This window comes from Megalops cyprinoides, chromosome 4 (assembly GCF_013368585.1).
Source record: "Megalops cyprinoides isolate fMegCyp1 chromosome 4, fMegCyp1.pri, whole genome shotgun sequence".
Taxonomy (NCBI): Eukaryota; Metazoa; Chordata; class Actinopteri; order Elopiformes; family Megalopidae; genus Megalops; species Megalops cyprinoides.
In genome coordinates this window covers 1,457,172-1,475,000 of record NC_050586.1, presented here as the reverse complement: position 1 = coordinate 1,475,000, position 17,829 = coordinate 1,457,172, and the positions used below count along the sequence as shown (strand labels likewise).

The 17,829-nt window shown below is 46.8% G+C and overlaps 1 protein-coding gene across 2 annotated transcripts in view; it reads left to right on the top strand.

The window, feature by feature from the left end:
• The window catches only part of LOC118776334 (astrotactin-2-like), a 293,949-nt gene that overhangs the window by 207,196 nt on the left and 68,924 nt on the right, over nucleotides 1-17,829 (top strand). For both annotated transcript variants that reach the window (XM_036526605.1, XM_036526604.1), the window contains 4 exons: nucleotides 3,017-3,141; nucleotides 4,116-4,220; nucleotides 5,610-5,789; nucleotides 16,126-16,391. In XM_036526605.1, the coding sequence (XP_036382498.1) occupies nucleotides 3,017-3,141; nucleotides 4,116-4,220; nucleotides 5,610-5,789; nucleotides 16,126-16,391 (676 nt within the window). The remainder of the gene's footprint in view (nucleotides 1-3,016; nucleotides 3,142-4,115; nucleotides 4,221-5,609; nucleotides 5,790-16,125; nucleotides 16,392-17,829) is intronic.

Genomic DNA, 17,829 nt, shown 5'->3' with positions numbered 1-17,829 from the left:
TGAACACCTGTTCTTCTCATCACCGTGGAGACCGACATGTGGTAGATCCAGACTCACAGAACCTTGACAGATTGTAATACACCACAATCCATATTTCCGTAATGTAATAGGCATTTCATTTAATTTTCCTGATGTTTGAATCCAGAAATGCTGACAGAACCAGATGAAATCTGAGTTTTAGGACAAATTACATTTCCTGTCATTTGATCTCCTGTCCAAATTAAAGCTGTTTTTCCACACACCGATATCTCAAACTTCAGCTGAGCTCACAGTGACCGCCTGATGCAGCTGAGCTCACAGTGACCCCCTGATGCAGCTGAGCTCACAGTGACCCCCTGTGGTCTGTAGCTGCCAGGTAGTGGGGGTATGGATCAGGTTGCATAAGTCAGCTCATCTCTTGAATAAATAAAGAGACTTAGCTGTGTCAGGGGATGGGGGCACTGCATTACAAATGTACCAGGTTCACACAGAAGCCTCCTGGACACAAGCACAATAACACTAAGTCTGTAGTCTGGCAAAGTCTGACCTGCTTACAGAGTTATAGATGCCTTAAAGAGGCTGGGGAGGAATAGGAGGGAGACCTGGGACTGGCTATCAGGAGATATACAGCGTGGAATTCATGTTCTGTTAGAAAAAATAATTATTATAGTTCATTCACACAGTGCTTACTAAATGATAACTGCCTTCATGAAGAGTTGTTAACAAAGTAAACTGAGTATAAAACCACAAAGTGGATCTTCACTTATGCATATTCTGTTCTTCTATAAGCATGGGGGGGGGGATTTACAGTGTTGTTTTTGCTTGCAGTCAGCAGATTGCAGATTGTTCAGAGGTACATTTCAGATGTGAGGTGCAGGGGAGGCCTGCTTTGCTGTAATGCCGGAGGACACAAAGCTATTCTCAGATTTTTTTTTTATTTCATATTTTTTGGTCTTTCATGTTGGGGTTTGCTTCTTCTTTTATCACTTCACAAGCCTCTTTGTCTTTTTTTTCTCCCACTCAGAATATTAAAAGTAATGAGCACCTTCAGATACACTGTAAGCGGTGAAGTTTAGAGCTGGCGGTGGTGGTCCTTGTTTGTTTGTGTTTTGGTCGTTAGAACCCAACTTTCGACTGTTGAAGGAACTCTCTCGCTTTCTCTTCTGTGGAGGCAGACACCTCTTTCTGTGAAGCGTTTTAGTTCTGCATGTGTTTCAATTGGTTGGCTTAAGAATGACTTTAGCCCTGCAGTAAACAAGTTCCTCAAAGATATATAAAAGTAATAAGGGACCTGTGGGGAACAAGGACAAACTCTCATTCGCTGGAAAATCCATAAACATTTATATCCCAAGCGGGACCTTTCTGAGCTGCTCAGCCTGGCTCTCTTATTAGATTTGGTAATCGATATGTTTCTGTGGGTGCAGGGAATAATCTCTTTACAGAGTCCCTCTGTGCCCTTCAATTTCCTCGCTGTGCTTCTGCTAAAGTGGCCGTGATTGCTTTTAACACATTACACTGCGTGTTCAGAAGCTGCGATTGCTTATAGTACACTCTGCAGTGTTCAGCAGCTGTAGCTGTTACTAACGCACTCGGCAGGGTGTTCAGTGGTTGTGATTCTTATCAACACTGCCTGTAGCGTGTTCATTGGCTGTGACTGCTACTGGCGCACTCTGCAGGGTGTCCCTTAGCTGTGATTGGCTCTGACACACTGAGTGTAATATTATGTAGTGGCAGCTGCTTCTAACGCATAGTGTGGCATGTCCAAGAGTCAACGCCCATTTGCTAAAATTTCACAATCTGACTGAATGTAAAAAAAAAAAAAAGAACCAGTGCATTCAGAAGTGTAGCACCATCTCGGCGTCCCTCAGCTGGACACTACAGCAAGGGGCAGTGAAGCCTCCAGAGTTCTGTGCTGCAGTCAGGCTACAGACCAAGCTGGTTATTCAGAGTATTAGATAACATAAACAGCAAAATACCCACTTCAGTCTCTAAAAGGGTGGTTATTCAGAGTCTTAAACAACAAAAATATTAGCTACCGCATTCAATCTACTGAAGGGCGCAGGTTGCTATTCTTTAATTACTGTCCTTAAGGACTGTCAAGAGCCCCAGGGTGACACTTGACAGTGGACTAACGTATACTATCCACATAGCAGCAGTCATTAGGGCCTGCAGATTCTTCATATACAACATTAGAATAATCCTCCTCTTCCTCACCACCTACTCTCCTGGTCCACCTTGGTTCTGCCTGCTGCCCTCTCTGCATACGCGATCCAGAATGCTGCTGCTCAGTTGGTCCTCAGTGTCCTGAAGTTCTGCCATGTCTCACCCATTCTGACCTCCCTCCACTGGCTAACAGTGATGGTTTGTATGTTTTAAAACGCTTCTGTTATCTTACTGAGCCGAATGGGAAATGGCTCCCCCTTATTTTTGATCGAACATCAGACCCTAAACACTGGCCAGCCCACTGTGCTTAGCTTCCTCATTACGCTTGGCTGCTCCCAACCGGGACCTCACTTCCCTTATGTGATGGAACATTCCTGTAGTAGTCAGATCTGTGGACTTGCTGGCCATCCTACATCGCAGACTGAAGACCCACCTCTTCAGGCTACATCTCAGCCCCCCCCCCAAATAAGGATGATCTTTCCTTACCCTAATGTGTAATTTTACATGTAGAAGTGTACTGCAGGGTTATGGGAAAGCATATATGTAGAGGTTTACTTCAGGGTATGTGTTAGCATTGTAATTGGAATGGTATAATCCCTTTCTCATGTGTATTGTTTTGTACTTACATGTTGATCTAGACAAGCACTGTGTGGCACTGATGCTTGTTCATGTGTGCTTAGTAGGGCCTGTTTGGGCAACTTTTCATGCCACTTTATTAGATTCACTTTGTAAGTCCCTCTGGATAAGAGTTCCTGCTAAATAAAATGTGAGTATAACCTACAAGGAGCAACAAAGAAACACTCTCTGAGTTCCTGCCCTCGTCCTTCATTTGGATCTCAGAGGTTACAGTTCTGGTCTGCTCTGTGTGTCACAGGGACAACAACTTCATCAAGGACTTCCCCCAGCTGGCCGACGGGCTGATGGTCATTCCTCTGCCCGTGGAGGAGCAGTGCAGGGGAGTCCTGTCTGAGCCACAACCCAACCTGCAGCTGCTCACAGGTAACCTACCCCAACCCACCCCAACCTAAAAAAGAACAAACCTGCAGCTGCTCACAGGTAAATAAACCCAACCTGCAGCTGCTCACAGGTAACCCACCCCAACCTAAAAAAAAACCCAACCTGCAGCTGCTCACAGGTAACCCACCCCAACCTAAAAAAAAACCCAACCTGCAGCTGCTCACAGGTAACCCACCCCAACCTAAAAAAAAACCCAACCTGCAGCTGCTCACAGGTAACCCACCCCAACCTAAAAAAAAACCCAACCTGCAGCTGCTCACAGGTAACTCACCCCAACCTAAAAAAAAACCCAACCTGCAGCTGCTCACAGGTAACCCGCCCCAAACTAAAAAAAAACCCAACCTGCAGCTGCTCACAGGTAACCCGCCCCAACCTGCAGCTACTCACAGGGGAGCTAGCCCCACCTGCTGCCACTCACAGGTAGACACACTGAGTGGAGTATTATGAAGTGGTACAGTACCTGCTTCTAACACATTGTGTGGCTTGTCAGTAGTCAACCTCCATTTGCTACAGACCAAGCTGGTTATTCAGAGTATTAGATAACATAAACCACACAATATCCACTTCAGTCTCTAAAAGGATGGTTATTCAGAGAGTCTTAAAAATATTAGCTACTGCATTCAATCTACTGAAGGACATTAATATAAAAAATATCAGTTACCTGCACCTGCTCACAAGTAGATAAAACCCACCTCCTGATACTCACAGGTAAATGAACCCAACCTGCCGCTACTCACTGCTATATGAACCCAACCTGCCGCTACTCGCTGCTATATGAACCCAACCTGCCGCTACTTGCTACTATATGAACCCAACCTGCCGCTACTCACTGCTATATGAACCCAACCTGCCGCTACTCGCTGCTATATGAACCCAACCTGCCGCTACTCACTGCTATACTCCACAGCACTGAGAGGGTGTATGTTCTGCTCACTTGTGCGGTGTTTCCGTGGCAGGAGATGCCCAGTTCAACGAGGCAATGGGATATCCCATGGTGCAGCAGTGGAGAGTCCGCAGCAACCTGTACAAGGTGAAGCTCAGTGCCATCACACTCTCAGCAGGTAGGATATGCAGGCACACCCACACACACCTGCTCACATATCTACACACACACCTGCCCACACATCCACACACACACCTACCCACACACACACCTGCTCACGTATTTACACACACACACCTGCCCACACATCCACACACACACCTGCCCACACACCCACACACACACCTGCCCACACATCCATACACACCTGCAAATGTACAGCAGAAACTTTTAACCAACTGCTGGAGGCTGATTTTTGCTAAAATGGTCACACTTCTTAAATGATGAAAAACCAGCTTGGGGACATTAATAATGTACAGTACAGCTTTGAAGAGGGTGCCGTTTCCATAAGGAAAGCAAACCAAATGCAATCTCAAAGGGGACGCCTAATTTCACATCATACACAGCCAGCATATTTTCATCTGTATTATATTCAGCACTAATCTGCAGTTGCTGTCCGGCTGCTTATGACAGGGAGAGCTCTGGGGAGTATTTAGGGTTGTTTCCTTGTACGATTCAGGCTAAAAAAAGAACAATTTTATCAATCCATCTCTAGCACTAGCATATTCCCCAGGAAGGTTTTCTACACAGCAGTGATGCCTTTTAGCTGACAGCACTCAGCCATGAGGCAGCCGACACACCTTTGTTCACAGTGCATACTCTGTGTATGCAGTGTGTATGCAGTGTGTATTCAGTGTGTATTCAGTGTGTATGCAGTGTGTATGCAGTGTGTATTCAGTGTGTATGCTGTGTATATTCAGCGTGTATGCAGTGTGTATGCAGTGTGTATGCAGTGTGTATGCAGTGTGTATTCTGTGTGTATGCAGTGTGTATGCAGTGTGTATTCTGTGTGTATGCAGTGTGTATGCAGTGTGTATGCAGTGTGTATTCAATGTGTATGCAGCGTGTATGCAGCGTGTATGCAGCGTGTATGCAGTGTGTATTCAGTGTGTATGCAGTGTGTATTCTGTGTGTATGCAGTGTATATGCAGTGTGTATTCAGTGTGTATGCAGTGTGTATGCAGTGTGTATTCTGTGTGTATGCAGTGTGTATGCAGTGTGTATTCTGTGTGTATGCAGTGTGTATGCAGTGTGTATTCAGTGTGTATGCAGTGTGTATGCAGTGTGTATTCAGTGTGTATGCAGTGCGTATTCAGTGCGTATGTAGTGTGTATTCTGTGTGTCTGCAGTGCGTATGCAACGTGTATGCAGCGTGTATTCTGTGTGTATGCAGTGTGTATTCAGTGTGTATTCAGTGTGTATGCGGTGTGTATTCTGTGCGTATTCTGTGCGTATTCAGTGTGTATGCAGTGTGTATGCAGTGTGTATTCAGCGTGTATGCAGTGTGTATGCAGTGTGCATGCAGGTGCTGTGTTTAATGCTGTGGCTGTCGCTCCACCTGCCCCAGGTTTCTCTAAGGTGCTGAAGGTGCTTAATGCTGACAGCAGCAGGGAGGAGCTGCTCTCCTTCATCCAGCAGTACGGCAGCCACTACGTGTCTGAGGCGCTGTACGGCTCTGAGCTCACCTGCAACATCTACTTCCCCAGCAAGAAGGTGCAGCAGCAGCTCTGGCTCCAGTACCAGAAAGGTAACACAAGCATCCCCGAGAGCAAAGCACATGCTCTCTCACCCTGTGCCCTTTCAGAACTCCTCCTGAAACCCTCCATTACTGAGAGCACTTATTCTCAGAACAGACTGTCCAGGTCTGCAGAGAGGGAGCACTCCAGGGAAAGAACAGTGAGTGCCCATTCCTTTCACTTCATGCACGGTCAAATGGAAACGGCTATGAATCGTCTCAGAATATTTCAAGGGCTGATCTTTAAATACAATTCTCTGTAATCACTGAGCTGTTACATTTATGGATAAAAGGCTTTTGGCAGCCAGACTGGGTTGACCTCTCCAAAAGGCTGCCAAAATGAAGTATAGTAGCTTTAAAAAAAAGGAAAGTGATGTGACCTTTCATGGGTTTTGCTGCCCCCTGCTGTTGATAGCTGTAGTTGCACTTGTTGAAGGTGTGTGGCTCAGCTCTGTGGAGTGGAATGACAGGAAGAGTTAGGAAGACTTATCACCTCCAGGGCATAAATTCAGCTAATGAACTGCGGTGCCATGCTGTGACGTCCAAACAAATCATAAAGAAGATGGATTTTTGCCACTTGGTTCAAAGGCTTGTAATTTTCTTTTTCAAGATGGCAAATTAACCATTCAATTAACCACTTAACTGACGAGGTCGTGCCCCTGGGCCCTCCCTACCAGCTACTAGGAGTGATACAGTGCGGGGGGTTAAACGGCGAGGGTGGCACAGCAAGCCACGCCCATGTGTCCAATCCCATGCAGCTGCTGGCTTGAGCTCCGGCTCTGGGAAGAAAACTTAACCACGCAGGAAATGGGCGGGGCCAACATTATACAGAACATTATGAGTGACAGTAGGATTGATAACTGCTAAGCCTTTACTCTGCAGTGCTCCAGTGCTGTTCTTCAGTGTGGGGTTAATGCTACTCCCTCCGGCTAATCTCCGCGGAAGAGGCCAGAATATGGTGTCTGATTCTGGTGTAGTTTTATTCCACAGAAACAAAGTGCCTCACTGCCTCTCCCCAGAGCTCTGAGGTGAATGAAGCCACCCAGCCCTCCTCTATAACCATGTTTTAAGTATAATTACACTTACTGCACAACTATGGTCCCTATTCATTACTAAGTGGTTGCTACATAAATCATCATAAAGCATCATTTTACCCGCAAATGGTCAACCTACTGTAGAGTGTAACTGAGTCCTCCGCGCATAATTTTAACTTGATCTGTGGTAGCACAATCCTAGCATCAGCATACTGGTGTTGTTAGACGTGTTAGGCCTAGTGCACACTAGAAGATTTTCAAATCTTAATCGATTTTAAAAACGTGGGAGACCACAGACATAACGACAGATTTGACCTATTTTTAATATTTTAATCGTAAGAACGCACATACCAGACGATTCAGTCCAGACGCAGGACCACATACTAAACGATTTCAGAGTGGCGATTCCAGGGAGTTGAGATCTCACAGAAATTCGCGATCAAACGTGACTTCGGAGCAAAACCAACACGGAGGCAGACCGTCGTCTTCAGCTTGTTGCACTTGTGTGTGCTGTTTTGCACCGAAAAAACAGGAGAAAAAAAACTGTGGATGAAGTCATGGCTGAGAAGACGGAATCAGCATGGCTTATACATTTTGCAGCGCGAGCTGGAGTTGAGTTGGAAATAAAGTTTTATTGTTAGTCTCAAACGGGGCTTGTGCAAGCTACTGCTACAAGCTATTTGTTATTTGTACACAGGTGGAGGGGAGAGTTAAACCTGTGATCATTAAAAATGTAGTCATTTTTATACATTCTCTGACCTTCCACTGCCCTGGAGATGCCGTTCCATATTGATATTATTGTGCTCTGGGCTTGAACGAAGGTTAACTGTCAATTGCTGAGTTGGTGACGCTTCCCGGTCAGCTCGCTGTCATTGGTTATTGCGGGTTTCTGCTCAAGATTCCATCGCTGTTCCTTTCACACTACAGGATTTCAAGTCGTAAATATCAAACATGTTTGATTCGAAATCGGGGATACTCATGTCGATAACACTAAGATTACGTCTGTAAACCCCTCACACTACACGATCGTTTGGGCAGACAATCGGTTCCGACTACTTAAATTTAAGGAGTGCGGTTCCGGCTCGATATGAGAACGTAATCACCCCCATTTAGGTTAAGCAGCACTACGCTAGACTTTTTTCTAATTGGCAAATACTTCCATGAATTTAGATTTTGATCGACAATTAGTACCTGCGACACAAATTCTTCTAAAGTACTAATGAATTCGGACCAGTTATGCGTAGATTCCTGGTGACAGCATTCGCTGGGTGGTTATCAGCGAGCTAAATCAGTGGCGTTCATAGTTTTATTGTGCAGCGCCCCTTTGAATGCGTAATACTTTACTTTGGCGCACGATGGCGACATAGTCACGGAAAAGGACCAGCATTCACTCCTGATGCGCGTCTGAAGTTACGGTTTGGTGCTGGTGTGCGAGTCAGCACATCCGAGCTTTATTTGGACGTACCTCACACCAGGTTGCGTCTGAATGTTTTTTCCACCGTAAAGTCATTCGCATCTGGCTACTGTGACAGCAGTGGCTACCAGACACAGCGGATAACAATTTAATTTGCATCATTCTTGAAAAGGAGACATTTGAGGCACGAAAACACCGAGCAGTCGGAGATCCCGCCGCCTTGTCTGTGCTGAAAAATGAACGGCATGATTAACATCCGCATGTAAATGAAGTCATTACCCGGAGGAGGAATGCACGCGCTTTCACTCAGTCGTCTTCCTATTGTTCTCTCCTCCGCGGACGCTGTCTCTGCTCCCCAAATGTGCATCAGCAACATGCCAGACCATCACATAGTATTTCTGCTCCTATGGAAGTGACATGAGCTGGGGTAGAAAGACTGTTCTTTCACAATAAGATGCATTTCACACCTTTGAAGCTGTGGAAATATACTTACTATTATTGTCATTAATAGTAGTCATAGTAGGTGTACTGTTAGTATTGGTAGTAACAGAACTGGTAAAAGTATTGATTTTCCTGGCAGTCTTTTACAGGGTTTGCATATTTGATTTATTTTTAATTTTATACATACATGTCATTCATCTAAGCAGCTGGATACTTAGTGGAAGATTTGAATTTGGGGGCTTTGGCCTAGAAATAAAATATTACTGTTCTAGTTGGGACTCAAACCAGCAACCTCCTGGTCAAAATCCCAATTCTAATCAGGCCTAGGAGGAAGTGAGTAGTGTCAAGTTTTACATAAATGCGCAAAACCATGTGCTGTGAATTAACCTACTGCACGCTGCAGAGAGTACCATGCGTATAGCATAACCCACTGGCCAATCCCTTTAAATGATGAGTGTAATTATATTCATTGAGCGCTATTGTCTTTCCACAGAACATTATCATATGTTTAGCCCCACAGTTCTGTGCTGAGAAGTGTATTCTTGTTATAGTGGTGTGTGAGAAGTTCCAGCAGAGAGGAAAAGCATTATGAAATTAGACAGGCTTTCTGGAGCTCAGCCTACTTGGCTGGACTAAAGAGGCTGGGATATGACCCAGTGCTTCATCACTCAATGTGAGTCAGAGCATGGATAGCCCCACGACTGCCTCTCTGAGTCAGAGCAAGGCTACCTCCACGACCACCTCTCTGAGTCAGAGTACGGCTAGCCCCACGACCACCTTTCTGAGTCAGAGCACGGATGGCCTACGACCGCCTCTGTGCGTCAGAGCACGGGTAGCCACAGCACCATTTTCGGTGTTCCCAGAGTCAGTGCTGGCCAGTGTCGAGTCACAGCTGCCCCTCTCCGCCCCTGGCTGAGACCGGTGACCAGGGGAGATGATGGCTTTCCCTGGTGTGTTCCCCTCGTGTGCCTGTTCCTGCCTGTGCCCACTGAAGATGAGTCAGAGATGAGGAAACCAATGCGGATGTCATATTAATCAGACCCACACTGGTCACTGCTAATGGTGGCCTAGCTGTCACTGGGGGTGAGGTGAAGTTTACAGATTCTGTCAGTATCATTCACAATTGGAGATGCAGCAGCGTCATGCTCTGGTGTGTGTGTGTGTGTGTGTGTGTGTGTGTGTGTGTGTGTGTGTGTGTGTGTGTGTGTGTCGGTTGTGCAACACAGTGTTCCGTTGATGAAGCTGTCGCCACGGTGAAAGTGAGGTACGTCAGTAGTCTGTAACCTGAAAGGAAAAAAAGGGTAAATAAATGAAGACTTTGCCACTAGTTTTACTGCTGTGGTCCAGCTGTCCAAACAGGGCATGGCCAGGGCTTGGCCTGCCTCCAACACCGGCTCAAATGAATATGCCAGGCCTGCCAGCACTATGCCCGCTCACTATGAAAATAACAACAAACACAGAAGAAAACAGGGACACATTCCGTGACCGACCCCCCCCCCCCCCCCCACAACACACACACACACACACACACACACATTCATACACAGACACACACACTCACTCACGCATGCACACACACACACACACACACACACACACACACACACACACACACACATACACAGACCCACATACACACACTCATACACACACACACACTCACACACACACACACACACACTCATACACACACTCATACACACACACACACACACACACACATATGCACTGCCACCCCCGCTCAGGGCTGTGGCCCCCTCCTGGCTGGCCTCTGCAGTGCCTGTCTGGGACCCGCTCTTTGCGTCCCCAGGTGGAGGGACAGCCTGGCCTTTGAAAAGGTCAGCCGTGTTTCCTGTCTGCGCCAGGAACTCTGCCCACAGAGACACTGATTGGAACAGGCTGCTGGTGTTCTTCTGCACTGTGTCTCTGTCTGTCTGTGTCTGTGTGTCTGTCTGTGTGGATATCTCACATTTTTTTATCTCTACTTAATATGAATCTATAGCATCTCTCTTTCTATCTATCAAACTGTTTGTCTGCCACCATATTTGTTTTCTAATCTATCCATCTCTCTGACTGTCTGGCTCTGCCGGTGTGCGGCTGTGTATTTCTCTCTGGTATTCAGCTTCTCTATCTGTCTTCTTCTTCTATTTATTTCTATCTGCCTTGCTGTGGGTCTGTATGTTTGTTCACTAGGTAGATCAGCTGTACTAAATCTATATGTTTAAGCACATCATTCCTCCTGCTATGAAGCGGGATTGGGTTTGACTGTGGACCGGGTCTGCCTGTGTTGTGCTGCATCATGCAGTCGATGGGACACATCTCATGCTGTTAAACACCAGAGACTGTCCTTGAGTCTCTGTTTGGTTGTGAGTCAACGTTTCTTAGTTTTGTTCTTTGCTGTTTATTCAACTTTTAAAAGAAGACTTTGTCTCTGCCATGAAAGCGTACAGCTGTAAATGGATAAATATCGGTATGCCGACATCAGAGAAGATTAATTGTTTGAAGAGCAGCACACCTTTGTTAACGCTGTGTAATTGTTTTCCTCTTTCTCCCTGACTTTCAATTCTTCTGCAGTTGCCTGTTTAGATTTCCCCAGTGCGTTCATTTGAGGAAAAAATCAGATCTGCTGTCTGTGGAAAATTAATAAGCAATATAATCTGGCCATCTGCTAATGTTGTTAAAAAGGCCACAGTGCATTTCACACATCCTGAGAACAGAAGGAATTTACAAGGCCTCAAAGAAAACAATAATAATACCAGCACTAGCTATGTTTGACAGAATATGATACAGTAGAACATGAGATGATGGAAGATTTATGATGGAACTGCTTGCACATGCCACGCTGGTGTTTCCATGGAAATGCATGGAAGGTCAGAGGTCATCTTTAGGGTCAAGCATGAATGGAGACAGTAAGAAAACAGTCCTAACCCCAGTGATTGAAGGAGTGAAAGCTCCTTTTAACCTGTCCGCTCATCTGCCAGCACTTCGTGGCAGGAGGAGAGGACTGGACCCAGGCAGCACACGTACCACACATCAGCTGAGATGGAAAAGAAGGGACGGCTTTATTTAGCCAGCTGAAATGGGAGCTGATCAGAGGGCCAGATAGGGAGTTTGGCAGGGGCATGGACTGGGCTGTGGAATCTGTAATGGGTCAGGACCTCAGTTTAATGTGCTGTTGGAGCATCACCTTTAATGAATGTCTGATATTCTGTTTTTTACAAAGCCCACATTGGCTGTAGCTTTGCTGCAGTCTAAACTCTGTCCACGGTACGATGACTTGACCAACCAGAAGATTGATTGACACTAGCCAATCACAGAGAAGAGAGGATGAGCTGGGCGACAGAGGGGTGTGCAGGTGGTGGGGCTGCAGTGGGAACCGCCTCTCCCGTTTACCTGCACGGAACTTTAACTGCAGCATCAGCTCACCTTTAACAAACAGCAAACCCAGGCCAACAGCAACTTACTCCCGTGTCAGAGCGCCATCCATTTAGCCTTGAACTGAGACGTTTTTATCACTCGCGTTTAGCAGGTCACTGTAGTCCCTGATCTTATCTAAAGTATGTTAAGTACTACTGGGAAAGACTGCACTCAAACACAATTCTAATAAATTGCTATAAATTAATATGAACAAGTAAATGGCTACTCTCTAATGAGGAATAATCGAAAACAGGTGTTCGCTCAATGCCAAAAAGAGGAAATTGCTTGTTCTGTAATTTTAAAATCTGATTCAGAAAGCATAATTATTTTGGTCAGGAAAGTTTTTCTACATCACCATAGAAACTCAGAACTAAGAATGTATGTGTGCGTGCATGTGTACGTGTCTGTATGTGTGTGCATGTGTGCGTGTCTGTGTGTGCGTGTGCGCATATTTGTCTGTGTGTGTGTGTCTGTCTGCCTGCCTGCCTGTCTGTCTGTATGAGTGCGCATGTGCGTGTGTGTGTGTGTGTGTGTGTGTGTGTGTGTGTGTGTGTGTGTGCATGTGCATGAGAGTGAGTGAGTGAGAGGGTCAATGTCAGTTACCAGGTGGGGCAGTGCTGTTATCAAAGAGCTTAGTTACTGAGTCCTTCAGTGAATGTCCATCTGTATAAAGGGATACTGTATAAGCTCTGTAAATCACTCTAGGGTGTCTAGATTTAGACGTTAGATTTGAAAGCAAAGAGAGAGATAAGAAGGAACAAGCAGATGAAAATAAACATAACTTTGAGTGACAGATTCAAGCTACCATTCATTTTTTTGTTTTTATTTTGATGAAGCAGAATTTGTGCAAGCATTTAGCATAAATCAGGGAGAAAGCAAATTTTACATGAGGATTGAACCAAATGCAGTACTCCTGGATGTTTGTAAGTTTGAGCAAAGCGAGTTGCGGTTTGATTGAACCTGTCCCTGCCTCTGCGGGTCGGGGCCCATTAGCAGCCGCTCAGCGCAGGTGTTTGTTGACGCTGTTTTGAGTAACGCTGGCACACAGACTGTGGCATTTTCCCTGCAGCTGCAGCGGCCTCACCATCTCTGTTCCACTGCTCTGTCATGAGCAATTAAATGCGCTGTCTCATCGTGCTCCGGCCCAGCCTCTCCTGCGTCACGCCGGTCACACCGCTGATGGTCACACCGCTGACGGTTCGGACTTGATCAACGCCAGTGACGCCGTGATGATGTAATTCCACAGCAGACTTCGAGCACTTGGAACACACGGAACTCTCGGAACCCGCAGAATTCTCAGAACACGCAGAACTCCCGGAACACGCGGAACTCCCGGAACACGCAGAACTCTTGGAACACACAGAGACTCGTCTGTTTTTGGGGTGCAGGGGTGGGGGCCTGGTGACTGTTGTCAGGGGTACACATTATGACAACTGACTGTCACTGTTTTTTACACTACTGTTTCAACCTATGAAGTAGCTCACGGAACAGCTGATACCAGCCCACACACTTCCATTACCAAATGGTTATTCTTGCATGTATGGCTGTTACACCGCTGTGAATGTGTGCCCACAGCCTGGATGTCCCCTCAGATGAACCCACTCTCTCCACTCGCACAGAGAGTAGCATCTGTTTTATTTAAGATCATGGACAGACAGACGCAGATGTATAGGACTGTCTCCCACTCACTTTCTCATGTGTCAGAGAGTAAAGACTGGAAAATATGAAGTCAGTCTTTCATTTATCAAGCCTTCAGTGCGTTAATGCCATCGCATCCTGGAGATTCATCCCTCCCCAATTTCTGTGGCTGGATTAAGGCTGAACAAGCTGGGATATATTCTGATGATTGCACTAATACATCATAATGATTTATCTCCTGATTAAAAACAGCTTTTATAACATGGGGGGGGTTCAGAGTATGGAGGTGGGGAGTGTTGACATCGGACGCGTCTGATGAAGGGGGTTGCCAGCTTCAAGCCGCTTCCCACTGCAGCTGCAGACACAGATCCAAACCCCCATCCTCCACACCCACGACTCGTTTAAGGAGAGGGGCTCACTTTAGGTGTCAGGGATCCACAGGTGGCATCCATCACCAGGCGACCATCCCCTCTCTCTCTGATTGGTCTGATTTATTTCTGCCTTTCCAGAAGTCATTGAGGCCGCTCTTGGCTGCACGGTTTTGAATCTGTATTGTGATACAGAGCAGACCGGCTCCACCTCGGTAACAGGACAGCAATTCATCTTTCTCCTCTTTTTTCCGCCTCTCTGTCGGCAAACACACGTACGCCAGTGTTTTATACCTCACCGCGCTGTGCTGGCTATCCTTACTGTGCTAAGATGAAATACAGCCTTGCAGAAAAAAGATTCTTTAAAATCTGCCTTGAAGCTGTTACCAATTACTCCACCTTGATTTTCTTTAGGAAACATGATGCAACTGGTGTGGTTCTGAATGTAATGCTCGTTTTGCGCTATGCGTGTCTGAGGTTATTTCAGTTTCTCTGATGACCGTCACCAACCCCTGTCCTCTCAGCTTTATCCCTGTCTCTTTATCATTGTTATTTATGTCTTCAGCAGACACTCTTATCCAATTTTAATAAAACAATTTATGTTTTACATATGATCTATTTTCACACCTGGAAACTCAATGAAGTAATTTAGGCTAATCACCTCACCCAAAAGTAGGGCCTGACCTTGGAGTCAAACTCATTCACATCGGAACATATTCACAGTTACCAGTACAACCAATGAACAGAAACCACAAGAGACACCTTTGGAGATACAGACCGACTGTGACCTGCAACTCAGCATCTGACAGCCCTGAAGGCACTTGAACCCAGTGATGATTGATACGCCCAGTTGCTGGGAGTGGAAGTCTTAAGATGGAGCCGTGATGGTGGTGTGAGTGGGACTCGTCTGGCGTCAGGGTGTGGGTTGCAGGGCCAGCGGGGGGGGGGGGGTTAGGTAGTGCTCCCTGTGCTTTGAGTGTGAGTTGGAGAGGCGTCACTCAGACCTCTGCCCTTTCGGAGGCATCTTCCCCCTGGCAAAGGCTGTATCCATCACATGGCGAGTGCTCATCCAGGGGAAAGTCTCCACCCTTGCTGTGTCCCCCTCACCTTCCCACACAGCGGCGGTGTGACGATTCCTCAGAGCTCACAGCCGGTATTTACACTGTTAGCAGGACCGATTCGTCATTTCCTTTCTGTCCTCATTTCCACGGCAGGATGAGAAACAGGCACTTTAACCCCCACAGTGGTTAATCCACATGACGTGCAAAGCAAACAGTCCACGCCTGTGGTGTGCTGTCGAGATGACCGGAACAGACGAGAGCTCTGCTCCGTGCGAACACAGACGGTGTGTAAATCTCACGCCCTTTTAAACTAAGTAAAGTTTACGCTGCGCCTCCAAGGTGCATAACAGAGGTGAGAGCCCTGCTCCGTGCGAACGCAGAAAGTGTGTGAAGTTTATGCCCTGTAAACTAAGAAAGGTTTATGTGGCACCACTGCGCTGTATAACACTGATTATCACTCTGCTCCTTGAGAAAACAGACTCTGTGTGTAAAGTTTATGCTTGCTAAACTATGTAAAGTTTACATTATGCCGTTTATCTGATAAGCAGGTGAGAGCTGTGCTCTGTGTGACATTTATGCAGGCTCATCCTGTACACGCTCAGAGTTCCCATCATCCGTAAAAATCCCTGAAAATATGTTTGATCGTGGAAAGTCATGGGAAAGTCATGGAAAGCGGTCAGTTCTCCACTGCCCTTGAAAAGGCATGGAAACCTGCCCAAACCAAAATCCTAAAAGCAGGCAAAACAAATCAGCTTTTCCTGAAACCCGTAACTCAAGGACAATATTTTGGTAGTAACGTGTCTCAAAATATATATGTCTGCCCCCAAAGTCCACATTCAAAGTGGCCAAATTTCACAGGATGGTGAGTGTTGCAGCAATTAAAAAGACAAAGACTGGAAAGATGACTAAAGAGACCTGGATGAGGTGATCCAGCCCAGTGTCCAGCCCTCACTCCTGACGCTCTGTCCCCCACAGAGACCACCGATCTGGGCAGCCGGAGGGAGCTGAGGTCCTTGCCCTTCATCAGCTACCTGACGGGCCTGCTGACCGCGCAGCGGCTGTCGGACGACCACCTGGTGAGCGGCGTGGAGATCCGCTGCGAGGAGAAGGGCCGCTGCCCCTCCGCCTGCCACCTGTGCCGCCGCCCGGGCCTGGAGCAGCCCAGCCCCACACCTGTGCTGCTGGAGGTCACCCGCATCGTGCCTCTCTACAGCCTGGTGCAGGACAATGTCACCAAGGAGGTAAGAGGTAGGGAGGGAGGGAGGGTGAGGGGGGGGGCAGAGATAAGGAGGGAAGGAGGGAGGGGGGAAGGGATAGGGGGAGAGAGAGAAGGAGGGAGAGCAAGAGAATGAGCGAGAAAGGGAGACAGGGAGGAGGACAGCGAGAGGGAGGGAGGAGAGAGGGTGGGAGAGAGGAAGGGGGGAGGGAGGCGGAGAGGCTGAACATGTATGAACATGAATTTGGTGGTTGGAGAAATAACAAACCTCACATGAATGATGTGATGTCACTTGAAGTTCTTGACGAAGGAGGTTGGGGTTAGATTGAGCTGTGGCCTCTGTTTGGCCAGTGACTCAGCCTGGTGTTTTCTCTCTGCTTTAATGGTCTCTGATGCTGTGACCTCATCCCGAGTTTCTCTGCTGCACAATAAAGGCCAGCGCTGTGGTTGTGAGGGGAATATGGGGACATTTCAGAACTTGTATGTTTTCGCCCCACTTTCCTGTATTTCGTGTAGTTTTATGAGGTGACTGTCTCAGGAATCTGCTGGGTGTTAATTGACCAAAAATAAAGCTGTAAAACCGGTGGCTTTTCTCAAAGAAAACAAGCAGAGATAGAATTACCATACTGGACCTCTGCCTGGAATTTTATTAAACGCTGCATAAAAAGAAAAAAGTTATAATAGTTCTGATTAGTGTAGACAAGGAAATGAACGAAAAGAAGAAAAAAAAAACACAAACAAAGAAATCCTGTGTTTTAACTGAGCCTCTCGTTTGGTTTGGGATGGAGAATGGAAGCGTTTCTCGCTGGCGCTTTTGCCCGTAGAGCATTCTCACGCTGCAGTTGGCTGAGCGTACCTGTAGGTGGCGCAGACGGTTTGACTTTGGTCCTGGAGAGCAGGCGAGAGAGAGGGAGAGAGAGAGAGGGGGAGAGAGAGAGATAACCCAGAATTTGCAATGAAGTAATGCCACCAACGGTTATCCTTTATCAGCACAAAATAGGTTAGGCGTTCTTCTGGTGACCTTGTTTTCTGACCGAGTGAGCATTTTTCTCCCTGTACCTGCATTTCAGAAACGCCTTTGACAGCTGGGTCATCATTTTCCCCACATTCATTTGTTTTCATTATTAGCCATACACACACACACGCGCGCGCACGCACCCACACGCTCACACACACACACACACACACACACACACACTCATCAGCATCATAAGCTACTCGTACCTCCTGTTAAGCTGGGGTGTAGACTGTGTTGGACACTGAGCAAAGCGTGCCCTTTCCCTGCTGAATCACACACTCATCTCTGAGCGTCACGCGGTGGAAGCCTGAGCAGGGCTGAGGGGCTCGCCTTGCTTGTTTGAGGATAAAGACGGATAGCCCCCGTCAGCTGAAATGCCAGACGCTGGAAGCGTTTGACAGATTGCATTTTTATTTATTTATTTCTTTATTTCAGGCTGTGAAAG